The sequence below is a fragment of the Coccinella septempunctata genome, chromosome 3 (genome assembly GCF_907165205.1).
Source record: "Coccinella septempunctata chromosome 3, icCocSept1.1, whole genome shotgun sequence".
NCBI classification, from domain to species: Eukaryota; Metazoa; Arthropoda; class Insecta; order Coleoptera; family Coccinellidae; genus Coccinella; species Coccinella septempunctata.
The window spans coordinates 15,548,570-15,562,848 of record NC_058191.1 but is presented as its reverse complement, the minus strand read 5'-3'; the positions used below and the strand labels follow the sequence as shown (position 1 = coordinate 15,562,848).

Sequence of the window (14,279 nt, the reverse complement as noted above, 5' to 3'; positions counted from 1 at the left end):
AAACTTTTACTTTATACATCAAAAAAACGTCATTAGGAGCTTCACTCGAGAATGTCTTGAGCTGCTCCCGGGACAACACTGCTGATTTTTTAGGAACGTATGCTTTATTTTTGTTCTTAACAAATGCTTCGACTTCATCGAATAATTTGACATCAGTTTTTACCTTCAAATATAGCACTGATCTTAACATCGATAGTTTCGGCCACAACATGTTTGGTGAATATTTCTGCGACTGGGGATCGAATGAATCAATCATACATCAAGAATAACAATAATCAGAGCAACATACCAAATCTTGGAAATATGCTAACAAAATATTATGGCTCACATCGTCCACCAAATTTTTTCTTTTCCACTCCTGAAAGCAATCGTACTCTCTACTGTAGGCAGCTTGAGATTTGGCCGGAACCAAAGATTCACGGGCTTTTGCCGATTGAGTTTCGACGTAGTTCGACATTATTTCAATAATTTTATTTCTGACAAGACGTCAAAATGAAACCAGTTAACCATGATTTTCAGAAACATGGCCCATAGCAACGTTAAAAATTTAATTATTACAAAAATATACAATCTAACAATGATTTCCCCATATCAGATTATTTCAATCAGAAAAAAACTATTGATTACACCACGGGAAATATGAATATATTTCCCTAGTTGTAAAAATAGCTATAGTTCCACGATGAGGCGATAATGGCGAAATAATGATGGCAAATAATGTGCGAATCTGGCTTGCAGATGCAGAAACAATTGCTTCAGCGATTGTTATATCCCAGTGAGTATCGCTTTCAAGCAGATTGAGCTCTTGACATGCAGCACGAAATATTGGATACACAACACCATAGACAGTTCGAAGAGACTCGAAAGATGTCGGTCCACGAACGTTCACTAGCAATAATCGCAAGTAGAAACATTCGTCATTTTTCGGATAAACTGTGTGAATTCGACCATCATCACCTTGTCTTCGACGTTGAAATTTCTTCGAAGAAGCATTCCAAGTATAATAGCGTGGCATCTCAGAGTGAAGTTCGTGCAAATGGATCACTTTGGCATATGAAAAAAAAAACTGGTCAATGTTGTCGCTGGGGGTGTTTGAGCTCGTTGAGTCATATTTTTAGAATTTTTTTCAGATGAACTGCCAAGTATACAACAGTCGGATAACGTTCGTGTATCGGAAATGAAAACATCCGCCAAATTGCCTCATTGCAGCTGACATATTGACCAATTTGACACTGCGTGATCTCATAATTGGTATTGGAATTTTGTACACCAAAAACTGCCATATCTCTGTCTTTTGTGACATATTTACAGATATATTTGATTGACTTCACTGAATTGTAGTACTCCACATTGCAATGGGCCTTGAATGTTTTCGAAAGTAGTGGTGAATAAGGAACAATCCAATTATCATCGACTATAACATCATTTCCATTAACTCTCCTCATGGTGGTTCTGCCGTTATCTTCAGGTGATCTACGGCGATACAGTGGATAATCATCGTTACCAGTGATAGAGGCTGGAGTGAACTCTCCTGGATAAGGCTTTAAACATTTTCCATTAACCATACATAGTGATTGGGAATTGATGATGCCACATGATCCATGAATCATGTTAGTAACTACAATATGATGCAGTTCAGGGTCATTCACATGATCAGGAATCTCGGCTCATATAATGTCATCTATCTCTTCTGGTCAAATTCTTTCTACTAACCAGATAAGAATGTGTGCATGTGGCAAGCCTCGTTTTTACCATTCAATTAAATACATTCAGCATCGAGTATCCCCAAAGACATGTTTTGTGATATAATCCATTAGCGACTTCATTTTTAGTTCGAACACTCGTTCAGTTGTTGTCATGTCGATCAACTGATGTTCGTGCGGGAAGAAGCAGTTGAGTGATTTCTTCCCATTTTGGATTGCAGGTAAATGTAATGAGCGAATCAGGACGACCATTATTCCGAACGTATGTCATTGCATCTTGTGCTTATTCATGCATATGATGCGGGCTGCCAATATACGTTGCTGGTAAAATTGTCAATCTACCTACACTAGCTGCATATCCTTCGGTGGATATTGCATCTCGTAAATGAATTTATACCTCTGAACGTAGTTTAGATTGATTCATTCTGATATAATTGAGGCACTGCGTTTCAATTTTACGAAACATGTCCACACAATACTGCTGCAACAATCGACGAAATCTCAGCCAATAGTTATCGGCATTTCGACGAACCATTAAACAAAATGCATAATAATTCTAATTGATCGCAAATGATTTTGCGATCAACTTCAGATGACTTATAGATATTGAGCTACTGAACAAGTGAAAATGCTCTTACCTACCCTAACTGGGTGAAGTCGAAACTCAGATGAATCTCCACTGGTCTGGTATCAGTAAGGGGGTTCCTAAGGGAAGGGAAACCGACCCTCCTTCCCCACTTAGCTCCGTGGCACGATAGATGAAGAATACACGGCACTTCACTCAAAGTTGCTCAATATTACTTTTATTCACTCAATATGAAAGATGATATGGTGCAATAATTTCGGCGATTTATACCAAGATTATTTAGGTTTTCGAAAGAAGGATCTCGGCGCGTCCGGCGATGATACGAAAATTGCCGACCATGCCGCCCGACCTGAAGTCTCTTTCAGTAAGATGAATCGAAAGGAGTGAACAGACGAAAGAAGCCAGCAGCAATCTACTGAGTTGGAAGAGGACACAATTTAACGACTGGTCGTCGAATTGTCCCAGAAGCAGTAGCAACATCAGCTACTCGAATGGTGGAATCAGCTCCTGGAAAAACAGATGATATGCGGCCTATAGACCACTTCAGAGGAGGAAGATTATCATCTCGAATGATGACAACGGTACCTGGAAGGATGGGAGTAGATGGATGCAACCACTTGTTACGTTGCTGCAAGGTATGCAAGTACTCTTGACGCCAACGCTTCCAGAAGTCCTGCTGAAATCGTTGGACTAGTTGCCAACGAGACAGACGGTTTACAGACGCGGAACACCAGAAAATGCCCTGGTGTGAGGGCCTCAAAATCAGAAGGGTCAGACGATGGGAGATACAGAGGACGAGAGTTGAGGATTGCCTCAACCTGAGTGCAGACGGTGAGGAACTCCTCGTAGGTGAGTTTTTGCTCGCCGATAACGCGAGTGAGATATTGCTTAGCAGATTTGACAGCGGCTTCCCAAAGGCCGCCAAAATGAGGACTGGAAGGTGGTCTGAATCGCCAGTCAGTTCTGGAAGACGAGGCTGCATCACAAAGACTTTGCTGATGTTGTGGAGTAGAAAATAAGCGGCCAAGATCACGGAGGTAGTTATGTGCACCCACGAAGTTGGTCCCGTTGTCCGAAAAGATAACGGCAGGATGACCTCGGCGTGCGACGAAGCGACGATAAGCAGCAATGAAAGCTGGGGTGGACAGCTCAGATGCCAATTCTAGGTGAACCGCTTTGGTGGAGAAACAGATGAAGATAACTAGATATGCCTTGGTGCTAACGGCTCCACGCAGTCGTGCACTCGTTACATAAAATGGGCCTGCGTAGTCAACGACAGTGGTGAGAAAAGCTGCAGCAGAGGATAGCCGCTCAGGTGGAAGATTACCCATTGTTTGAATTAGAGGACGGGGTTTGCAGGAGAAGCATCTATTGCACTTGCGCAGATGATTACGCACCACATTACGACCGTCCAAAATCCAATAACGTCGGCGAATGAACGAGTGAGTAGCGAGAGCACCGGCGTGTAGAAGACGAAGATGGGCATCATCGATAACCAGACGAGTCAGATGATCATTTTTTGGCAGAAGAACCGGATGTTTGTGTCGATATGGTAACAGAGAGGATGAAAGGCGACCTCCAAAACGCAGTAGTCCATGCTCATCACAAAACAGGTGGAGCTTCATAATAAGCCGATGACGGGAAGACGGTTTCTGAAACTCAGCTAGCTCCTCGGCAAAATGAACAGATTGGACTAGACGGATCAAGTAGATCTCGGCCTCCTGGTGCTCAATAGAGGAGAGGAAGCCTGAGCGAGGTAAAGATGGATTACGAGCATTTAGAATGTAACGTCGACAATAGGCAGTCACACGGTTGAGACGAAGATACGAGGAGAAACGTTCAAGCAAGGTGGGTTCATCTGAGATGGCTGCTATCATGAAAGAGGAGGTCGGTTTGGCCTCGACCTCCACTTGTTCAGTTTGAGAGGAATCAACAGGGGAAAGAGCTTATGAAGATCAGTCGAGCGAAAGCCAAGGAGGACCACGCCACCATAAATGGTGATGATGAATATCCGCGGGCATCAATCCTCGAGAGGCACAATCCGCTGGATTGTCCTCAGACACCACATGCCTCTGAAGGAATCAAATCCTGGATCTCAGCGACTCGATTGTCAACAAATGTCTTCCATCTGTGACTTTCACCACGGATCCACGACAAAGCAACGGAAGAGTCACAAAAGGCAATACACTCAGTTGTGAGATTCGGCAGAACGCGGGTGGACAGATGATACATGAGTTTTGCGAGCAGATGGGCACCGCACAGTTCAAGAAGAGGCAGGTCACAGCTTTGCAGGGAGCGATTTTAGATTTGGCCGCTAGAAGAGACGCGTGGTATTGATCAGATGATGTAGAATTGCGAAGATGGACGACTGCAGCGTAGCCCGACTCAGATGCGTCACAGAAGCCTATCAGCTGATGAGCTGAAAACGACACGGTAGGGATGAATCGTGGGATATGAAGATCTGCCAAGGTGTGAAGCTGAGATTGAAACCGCAACCATGAAGGCTGGTCTTCATTCGAAAGAGATTGGTCCCATTCCAGATGAAGAAGACAGAGCTGACGAAAGAAGATCTTGGCTTCCTAGGTGATAGGAGCTAACCATCCCAAGGGATCGAAGATTCTGGCCATCTGACTCAGCACAGTCCGTTTGGTGACCGTCGCTGAAGTCAGGCGGACAGAGTAGAAGAAGTGATCAGATGCAGGGTTCCAGCCAAGCCCCAGAATCCTGAGACTCGGTTCACGGTCAAGAAGAAGGGGGTCAACAGAAGAAGATTCTCTACAATGATCAGGAGGAATACCGTCCAGCAGAGAAGAATGATTAGAGGCCCACTTGCGCAGCTCAAAACTGCCCGCCATGAGCAGATCCTGAACTTGCTGCCGCAGTTCGAGAGCTTCAGACTCGGATGAACAGCCTGTCAAGATATCATCGACATAAATCTCATCCAGCAAGACATGCATTACAAAAGGAAATTTGGCCAGCTGCCTAATAGTCCTAAGTACCAAATAAGAAGCGGCAGATAGTCCATAGGTGACAGTGTTCAGACGATAATATTGTAGAGGTTCCTGTTTGGTGAAGCGCCATACTATGCGTTGATAGTCTCTTTGCTCAGGGCGTATCTGAATTTGTCGATACATCTGTCGGATATCGGCAGTGAAGACAAATCGATGCAGTCGAAAGCGAAGAAGAAGAATGGAAATGTCCGCTGGCAGCTTCGGGCCGGTAAGCAGAAGATCGTTGAGGGACTTGCCATTAGAAGATGCGCAAGAGACGTTGAAGACCACTCTAATCTTGGTCGGAGGATCATCCGGACGATGTACAGGATGATGAGGAATATAGTAAGGCTCATATTGAGGAGAGTCAGATGATTCAGGAACCAATTCCATGTGACCACTGTCGAGATAATCTTGCATGAACTCATTATAAGCGTTGCGAAGATCAGGGTTGTTATCGAGACGATGCTCTAATCGAAGGAACTGCCTGGTCGCCACATTGACGGAGATGCCCAGCTGGAGAGATGACAAGGGGAGACCAACAGTGTATCGACCGGTGGGACCACGGCTGACATCAGCGCGATACAGCACCTCACACTCATTCTCAGCGGGTGTCAAGGGGAGCACGTCAGGCACCTTATCGAGTTCCCAAAATCGCCGGACGAGGTTTACAAGTTGCTGATCCGACTGCTGCAGAGAGGTCAGTGGATGATAGGTTAGGAACGGCAGAGGGACACACCATATCAGAAGGTAGGATTTTGAAGGACACGTCAGAAGGGTAAAGCCTGTCACGAGAAGAGGGGCAGGCGGACACTGTGCAAGAAGCATCAGGCGGAGAAGGTGATCGAAGGGACATGGCTGATGACAACCCTACAGAAGACGATGAGGAGGTATCAGAAGAAGAATTGCAAGCAGTCACTGAGGGTAAGGCATCAGAATGAGAAGACGACGGAGAGGACACAGCAGATGGTGACCCTGCAGAGGATGATGGAGAAGTTATCGGACGTGAAGCCTGATGAGTTCTTCGAGGACGCCGAGCCTGACTACTGACAGTGTCAGGTGAGAACGAGACATGCTTGGCCGTTTTGCGATGACGAGCATATGGCCCATAGAGTACCCAACCTAAGGTGGTAGATAATGCACCCGGAAGCTCATACGACGGTCGTAACGTACCAGGGAGAATAAGATGAGGAAGCACATCCGAGCCAATCAACATCCCTTTGGTACGAGGAATATAGAAGAGTGGATCAGCTAGTGTGAGATGCTGAAATTCAGGCCACCCGCCATTGAACGCTTTGACAGGAAGGGGATCTATGTGTCTGTCATTAACGTAGGTTTTGATGATACGATGGGGAGGATCTCCCGGGTGACAGAGGGTGACGTATGCGTATCCTTGGATGCGAAACTGATCCGCGTTACTCAAGGTGCGAAGTTGAATAGTTTCAGGGTGAATGGGCAGACGAAGCTCCGAGGCTCTCGGGTGATGAGGGTGTGTTGACAATCTGAATCCAAAAGAGCACGACCGAACACGACATTCTACCGGCTATTGAGAAGTATCCAAGCAGTAGGCATGAGGTGGTCGGAATTATTGGTTCGGCGCCAGGAAGATCGTGGAGATGAGTACAGATGAGTGAAGGGGAGCAGATGAAAGGACGACGACGGATGTTTGCTCATTGGGGTTAGATGACGACGAGATGATAGTCAATAGGTACAGCTTCCGGAGGTGGAGCAAGAGTGACGAGACGGAGGAGCGAGGGACGCTCGAGACGATGCAGAACCAGATGACCTAGAAGTCTCGCGATATCTACCCCTGACTGAAGTGCCCCGAGAGATGACAGCGCGAATTGGAGACCTAGACCCGGCAGGAGGCAAAGAAGAACATTGGTCCGTCGAGGGAGGGGTCTCTTCCGTCGAGGTGTGGGAAGCTGAAAGGGGCGAGGTGGTAGGTGCCAAGTGAAGGATCGTGTGATGTCGTCGCCCGCACGTGTGACAACACTGATCCGAACTGCACGCAACAGTACCATGGAAAACCGACATGCAGTTTCTACACAATTGCCTTTCAGTCACGAAAGCTCGCCTCTGGTGGATGTTCATGGCCTTGAATTCTCGACACTGGCGAATAGAGTGATTCGCGGAGCAATACACACAGGCTGAGGACGAACTAGATGAAGCAGAGGGGCGTACTCCAGCATATGCATGGGGGCGAGCGGATGGACCAGGGGATGATTGAGCAGACGATAGAGGAACAGACGTTGAGGCCGCTGGTGATTGAGGTCTTGACGATCTCCTGGGCGCAGACGATCGGGACGAGGTGAGGGTAGAACTTTCCAACACTCGCAACTGTCGATTGATGAATTCGGTCAGCTGAACGAGAGTGGGAAAATCATCAGAGGATAACTGCCCTTCGAACAACTGGCGAGATGCTTCATCGAGGTTACGTAATGACATGGATAACAGAAGATAGTCTGCCAGATCTGATATTGGCAGCGCCTTGATTGCATTTATGGCGTTCTGATGGGTTGTGATGAACCACTTCAATTGTGGCAAAGAAGACAGAAATGCTGGCCGGGACTCTAAAATCTGGTTCACGTAAAGATCTGCCAGACGCCGGGGATTCTGGTAGCGGGAGTGAAGGGCCCGATAAGCCAGAGGATAGTTGGCCGAATTCATCTCGAATCCGGAGATCACGGATGCGGCCTCACCGGAAAGAGCCGACGACAGCAGGTGGAATTTCTGAACGGGCGCCAGAGAGGTACTTTGGTGCACTAGGGCGTCGAAGAGAGCAACAAATCCAGGCCATTCCTCGATTTTACCAGAAAAGCGGGGCAACTCAAACCGAGGAATCGGAAGCTCAACCGACGATGAGGAAGGCGCGGCAACAGACGAAGATGCAGTTATGCGGCTGTGGGCGGCACGAATATGCAGGCAAGTTTCGAAGAATGCTGCAAATTTGGAAGGTGAGAGTTGAGTCTGACTATCAATTCATCAGCTTCCCTGAATGATTTTTCCGCCCTGGTCAATTCAGTCAGGCACATGTTAGCTACTTGGACCTCAGTGGTCAAACCCTTAACTAAATTGAGCTGGGTGGAAGCTGCTGTGGACGCATTCTCGCGCTTGACCATCGATTCGGCGAAAGAGGCCTTTAATTTGTCTAGCGACGGCATTCCGACCTTGCTGAACGACCCTGGTATGTAAAAAGATAAAGAGAAAAAAACTATTCACGGGGATTCCGAAGAAGCAATGAACAGACGATTGATTGATTATCAGTGAAGATAATAAACAGATGACGTTGAATGCAAAACTCGAAATTACAATAATAATACTGTGAAATTGTAATTATTCCAAGATGCGAATTTACTTCGAAGGAATTCCGGAACAACTACCTGATGCACACGCTTATCGCTGAAGATAAAAACAGATGACAGCTCGATAAGGATTGCCGTGTAGTAAATTCAATTGATTTATCCGAATGGAAACAAAATGATGAATTTGAAATTAAATATCAGATGAACAGAAATGGAAAAATAGACTGAATTAAGGGGATTTTAGATTACTTCCCGGGTTTCACGGCACCAATAACACTGATCGACAAAATTATAGCTTTGTTCTCCAACCCAAGGAAAATATATATATTTTTAATCTTCGTAGCCAAGGTATAAACGCACGATAAATAAAAAGTGGAAGTTAGCTCTTGTTGTTTTTTAATAATTATATTCATGATTTTTAACAAAAACAATGCATTATAATATTTGCAATGGTGTAAAAGATTCCGATCGCTTAGATCTTTTGTCTTTTCTGCTGTAGGACGACTCCAGTATTTCTCTAACGATGGACCAACAATAATCAGCAAGCATAGAGGGTTCCCCTTTGCCTTGGTAGCGTTTTTCGAATGACGCGATGTCTTGATGGAATCGCTCTCCATGCTCGTCACTTACGGCTCCCATATTTTGTGGAAAGAAATTAATATGTGATTGCAAAAAGTGTATTTTTAAGCCCGTTTGCAACAGCCGAGAATTCTCTAGAGAATTTGCTCGAAAATTCATGCGCCGTGAATTATAAACCGTTGCATACGCACTTTCGGTAGAATTCTCTGTTCAGTTGCATACAAAATAATCTCTGCCGTTTTCTTGCGAGAATGTTGTAGAGAATTCTCGGCTGTTGCAATCGGGCTTTAAGGACATGTTGCATCCCATTTTTTGATGAGCCTGTAACATCGTTTTGACGATATTTACATATTGCGGAGATTTCTGATCGCCAAGAAAATTTTTGGTCACTTCTACAAAGGACAACCAGGCTTCTTTTTCGAAGTCATTCAATGCTGCCAGAAACTGAACTTGTTTCAATAGTTTGTGTATTTTATAACGTATCGTAGGGTAAAGAAGTGCGAACATGGACAATTCACGCATGTCTTTTATTTTGATAACGGAAGCTAAACAAACGTAAGTACTATTATTTTTGTTATTGTATAAGGTGAGGGATACCTAACAAAAAAAATATAAATCTCTTAGGTGGGAGAACCCTTGTTGAATAGTGTAATTGATCGCAAATGAGTTTGCGATCAACTTCAGATGACTTATAGATATTGAGCAACTGAACAAGTGAAAATGCCCTTACCTACCCTAACTGGGTGAAGTCGAAACTCAGATGAATCTCCACTGGTCTGGTATCAGAAAGGGGGTTCCTAAGGGAAGGGAAACACGGAACCGACCCTCCTTTCATCCTTCCTAACATTCATGTCAAGATGTCGGGTGATGATGATCTGGGTGAAGGCGAAAGCGTTAGAAGTGAAAAAGAAGTGAATTCAGTGAAAAATAATTACAGTTGCTGTGCTAAAAAGACTTGCACAACTCAAGTGTGTATGAATTGTGGGGGCTTTTACCATAATTCGTGCGCAAAGAAGAAAAATATGAAAATTATCAATGAAAGATATGTCGAGTGCTGTGATGAAGTTCAAGATAAGCAGCGAAATCTCAATAGAGAAGAAATATTGGAGTTGAAAATCGAACATTTAAGTAAGCTCCTTATTGAATCCAATGAAAAAAATGAAATACTGAAAGAAAATAATAGTATCCTAAGAGAAAACAATAGATTACTGAAACAACGGTTAGATGACATTGAAAAAAAATTTGATGAAAAAACCAACAATGAAGGTAAACAATACTCCGACATACTGAAAACTGATCGGACTGGAGATAAGACAACAAAGACTTCTGAAAGTAAAATAGTTCCAAGAGTAGTAGTTCAGATGCATGAGGACTTGGAGGTTGACAGGAGACACCTGACAGATAACCCCAAATACATAACAAAACAACAACAAAGTAAATTCACGCCAACATTAAAGAACCAAGGCAATAAAGATAAAGAGTTACCTATTAGAAATAATAATAATGAAGCATCATATAATCACAACACAACTGAAGATGGTTTCCAAACAGTTCAACGCAGAAGACCTAAATCTAGACGACTTGGCACAACGGCAGTCTCCAAAGAAGAAGAAAAAACGGGTTTTGTTGGAGCTGAAAGAAGAGCCTGGATATATCTGTATAGAATAAAAAGACATGTAACAGCTGAACAAGTGGAAGAATACGTAAGGAAAAATCCCGCATTCACCGATGAAAATGTCAAAGTGAAGGAGTTACCAAGTGAACCAACTCAGTTGAAATGTTTTGTATTGACGGCACCACTCGTGAAAAAGGATGAACTGTATGATCCCTCCTTTTGGCCACAAAATGTGGGAGTGAAGAGATTCAACTTTGGGCACTTCCAAAAATATAAACCAAGTGAGGATTTTTTATAGATGATAATTCAGATCAGAGGGATCCCCATAAGTATGCAAAAAACAACAAAGAATATTCTAATAGGGTGGTTGACTACGGTATTATGCATCAGAATCTTCGATCTTTGGGTAACAGTATAGATCTAGTAGAACAACTTTTGAAGGAAAATACAGAAACTGTAATACTTTGTCTTACAGAACACTGGAGGTTAAGAGATCAAATCACACAGATTGGTATTCAAGGTTTCAGACTGGTATCCTGCTTTTGCAGAGGGGAGGATGAACATGGAGGATCGGCCATTTACATCAAAGATGCAATAGCCTGTAGGGAATACAAAAATGCAAGCGAGTTCTCAATACCTGGAGAGTTTGAATGTTGTGCTGCTGAGTGTTTCCTTGATGAAATGAGAATTTTTATCTTGTGTATCTATCGTCCACCAAAGGGTTCTGTTGAGGTGTTTTTTAACCTGCTAGAAAATATTCTTTCCAACCAAGTAAACCTCGAAGTTATTGTTTTTATAACAGGGGAGTTCAACATTGAAATGCTGGATGAAAATAGTAATAAGCTCAAACTAGCTACAATGCTCAATTCCTATTCCATCAGAACAACGGTTGTTAACTATACTAGAGTAACTGAGCATTCTAAAAGCTGCCTGGATAACATATGTACCAACCTGGATAATGGGCACATTTCTAAAATTCTTGTATCACATATATCTGATCACTTTGGACAAAAATTTGTGTTCACCCTAGATAAGAAAGATGAAATGAAATATTTATTCAAGAGATTTCTCTTTGATGAGGAAAATAGAAACCGCTTTGTAGAGCAACTGAGACAACAAACATGGGAAGATGTACTGGCAATCGACCGGAAGGATGTGAATGAGCAGTGGAGAACTTTCATCAATAACTACCTGAATATTTTCAATGAAAGCTTCCCAATTACCAGGCTACTCTCCAATAAAAACAGGAAATACAAGAAGAGTGAACATGCTGAAGAAGTTAAACATCAATTGGATATTTTACTAGTACTTTCAACTGATAATCCATCTCTCAAAGAGCAATACAAAAACACAAAAAAGTATTATGACCAGGTATTGAAAGAAGATAAAAAGAGATCTCTTCAGGACAGAATAATGAAATCAGATTGCGAAATGAGATCCATGTGGAACATATGTAGAGAGTTAACAGGGAAAAGTAGATACAGAGAACATAACATCGATGAAGATCCAACATCACTGCCTGACAAATTTAACACACACCTGATTGACGCAGTTCAGAAACTAGTAGATGAAGTACATCATCAGACTTTCACCTGTAATATAAAAGAAAATGATCAGTCACTGTTCTTGAGACCTGTAGATACTGAAGAACTGACCAAACTATGTTCGAGCCTGAAGAACAAACATTCAAGCGGATATGATGATATTCCAACCAGTATTGTCAAACTGTCGCTTACACAGATAACATCAGTATTGTGTTATATTATCAACAACTCCATGAAATTTGCGAAATTCCCTGATCAGTTAAAATTTGCCCTTATAAAGCCCATGTACAAAAAGGGAGACCGAGAAAGTCTTGATAGTTATAGGCCGATCAGCTTGCTACCCTCATTTTCCAAAATCTTCGAACTAGTAATGTGCACAAGACTGTTGGAATTCTTCAAAAAATGTAATCTATTCTCAGACTCACAACATGGTTTCCTGAAAGGGAAATCAACAAATACTGCCATCTATCAATTTGTAAATATGATACTCCAGGAATTTGAGAAGAAAAATGTAACTATTGGCATGTTTTTAGATCTTAGCAAGGCCTATGACTGCGTGAACCTCAAATATTTACTGATCAAACTTGAAAAATATGGTATAAGAAGAAAAGCACATAAGTGGATTGAATCTTACCTTCTAGAGAGAAAACAACAGGTCATTATTAATGAAAACAGATCCAAGATTGTAGTCAAAGAAAGTGGCCTAGCACAAGGCAGTAATGCAGGTCCCATTTTCTTCATCATTTACATTAATGACCTTATCATGGATGGAATGGTGAACTATGTGGACGACACCAACATATTGGTTTCTGGAAAGACGCTATCAGAGGTAACTGAGGAGGCAGGGGCCAGTTTGTCTGGAATCTGTAGTTGGTTCAATAGGAATGAATTGGCACTGAATGCATCAAAGACAAATATCATGGTGTTTAGAACGAAGAATTCCCGAATTAATCTGGGTGATAGCATAAACCTGAATGGTGAGGAAATGAAACCTGTTCCTGAGACAAGATTCCTGGGAGTACACATTGATGAGTTCTTAGACTGGAACAATCATGTGGAAAAAACTGGGTTGAGACTGAGTAGCATTGGATATGGAATCAGGGTGGTGTCAAGATATATGGACGAGAAAACATTGAAAATACTGTACCATGCTAACTTTGAATCTGTACTAAGATATGGGATTGTGTTCTGGGGATGCAGCTCCAGTATACAGCTCCTTTTCATTATACAGAAAAGAACCATAAGAGTAATGAGGCATATGAAATTCAGAGACACCTGCAGGGGTGTTTTCAAGGATATGCAGATTAGGACTATATATGGATTATATATAGTTGAGTGTCTAATGTTTTTTTTCAGGCACCAGCATGAATTCAGGTCCAACTATGTCCATGGATATAATACAAGGACGACGAACCTCACTTATCCGTCTCATCGGCTTACAAGTACAGAAAAAGGTCCCTATTATATGTGCATAAAAGTTTACAATAAACTACCAAATACATGCAGATTGTCTAGCCTGATAAAATTCAAACATACTATAAGGAAACTCCTGATAAAACTGGAACCATATTCACTTGGCGATTTTTTAAATTGTAACAACTTGCCAGAGTTTGTTTAAATTGTATATACTTACATGCTGAATGCTGATATTGACATCATTTCATTCCTCTCTATGTAATTTTACCTGGAGATGATTTGAAATAAAGGAATTATTTATTTATTTATTTATTTATTTATCCTTCTGCACTTAGCTCCGTGGCACGATAGATTAAGAATACACGGCACTTCACTTAAAGTCGCTCAATATAGAGAGATGTGCAATAATTATTATTATTAGGTTTTCGAAAGAAGGATTTCGGCGCGTCCGGCGATGATACGAAAATTGTCGTGATTGACATACCAAAAAGGTTTTTTTTCGTCGGCGCATGACAAACCGGAGTTAGGCAACCCAACTCAC

At 42.6% G+C, this 14,279-nt stretch overlaps 2 protein-coding genes across 2 annotated transcripts; one reads left to right on the top strand and one right to left on the bottom strand.

The window, feature by feature from the left end:
- Positions 1 to 6,980: 6,980 nt before the first annotated feature.
- Positions 6,981 to 7,949, bottom strand: LOC123310277. Its single transcript, XM_044893746.1, has one exon. The coding sequence runs from the start codon at positions 7,947 to 7,949 to the stop codon at positions 6,981 to 6,983; it is 969 nt and encodes a 322-aa protein (XP_044749681.1).
- Positions 7,950 to 13,034: 5,085 nt separating this feature from the next.
- On the top strand, positions 13,035 to 13,848 carry LOC123309760. The gene is made up of 2 exons (XM_044893008.1): positions 13,035 to 13,568; positions 13,679 to 13,848. Exons 1-2 carry the CDS (start codon positions 13,086 to 13,088, stop codon positions 13,688 to 13,690), a joined length of 495 nt encoding a protein of 164 aa, XP_044748943.1. The 5' UTR covers positions 13,035 to 13,085; the 3' UTR covers positions 13,691 to 13,848.
- Positions 13,849 to 14,279: the final 431 nt, after the last annotated feature.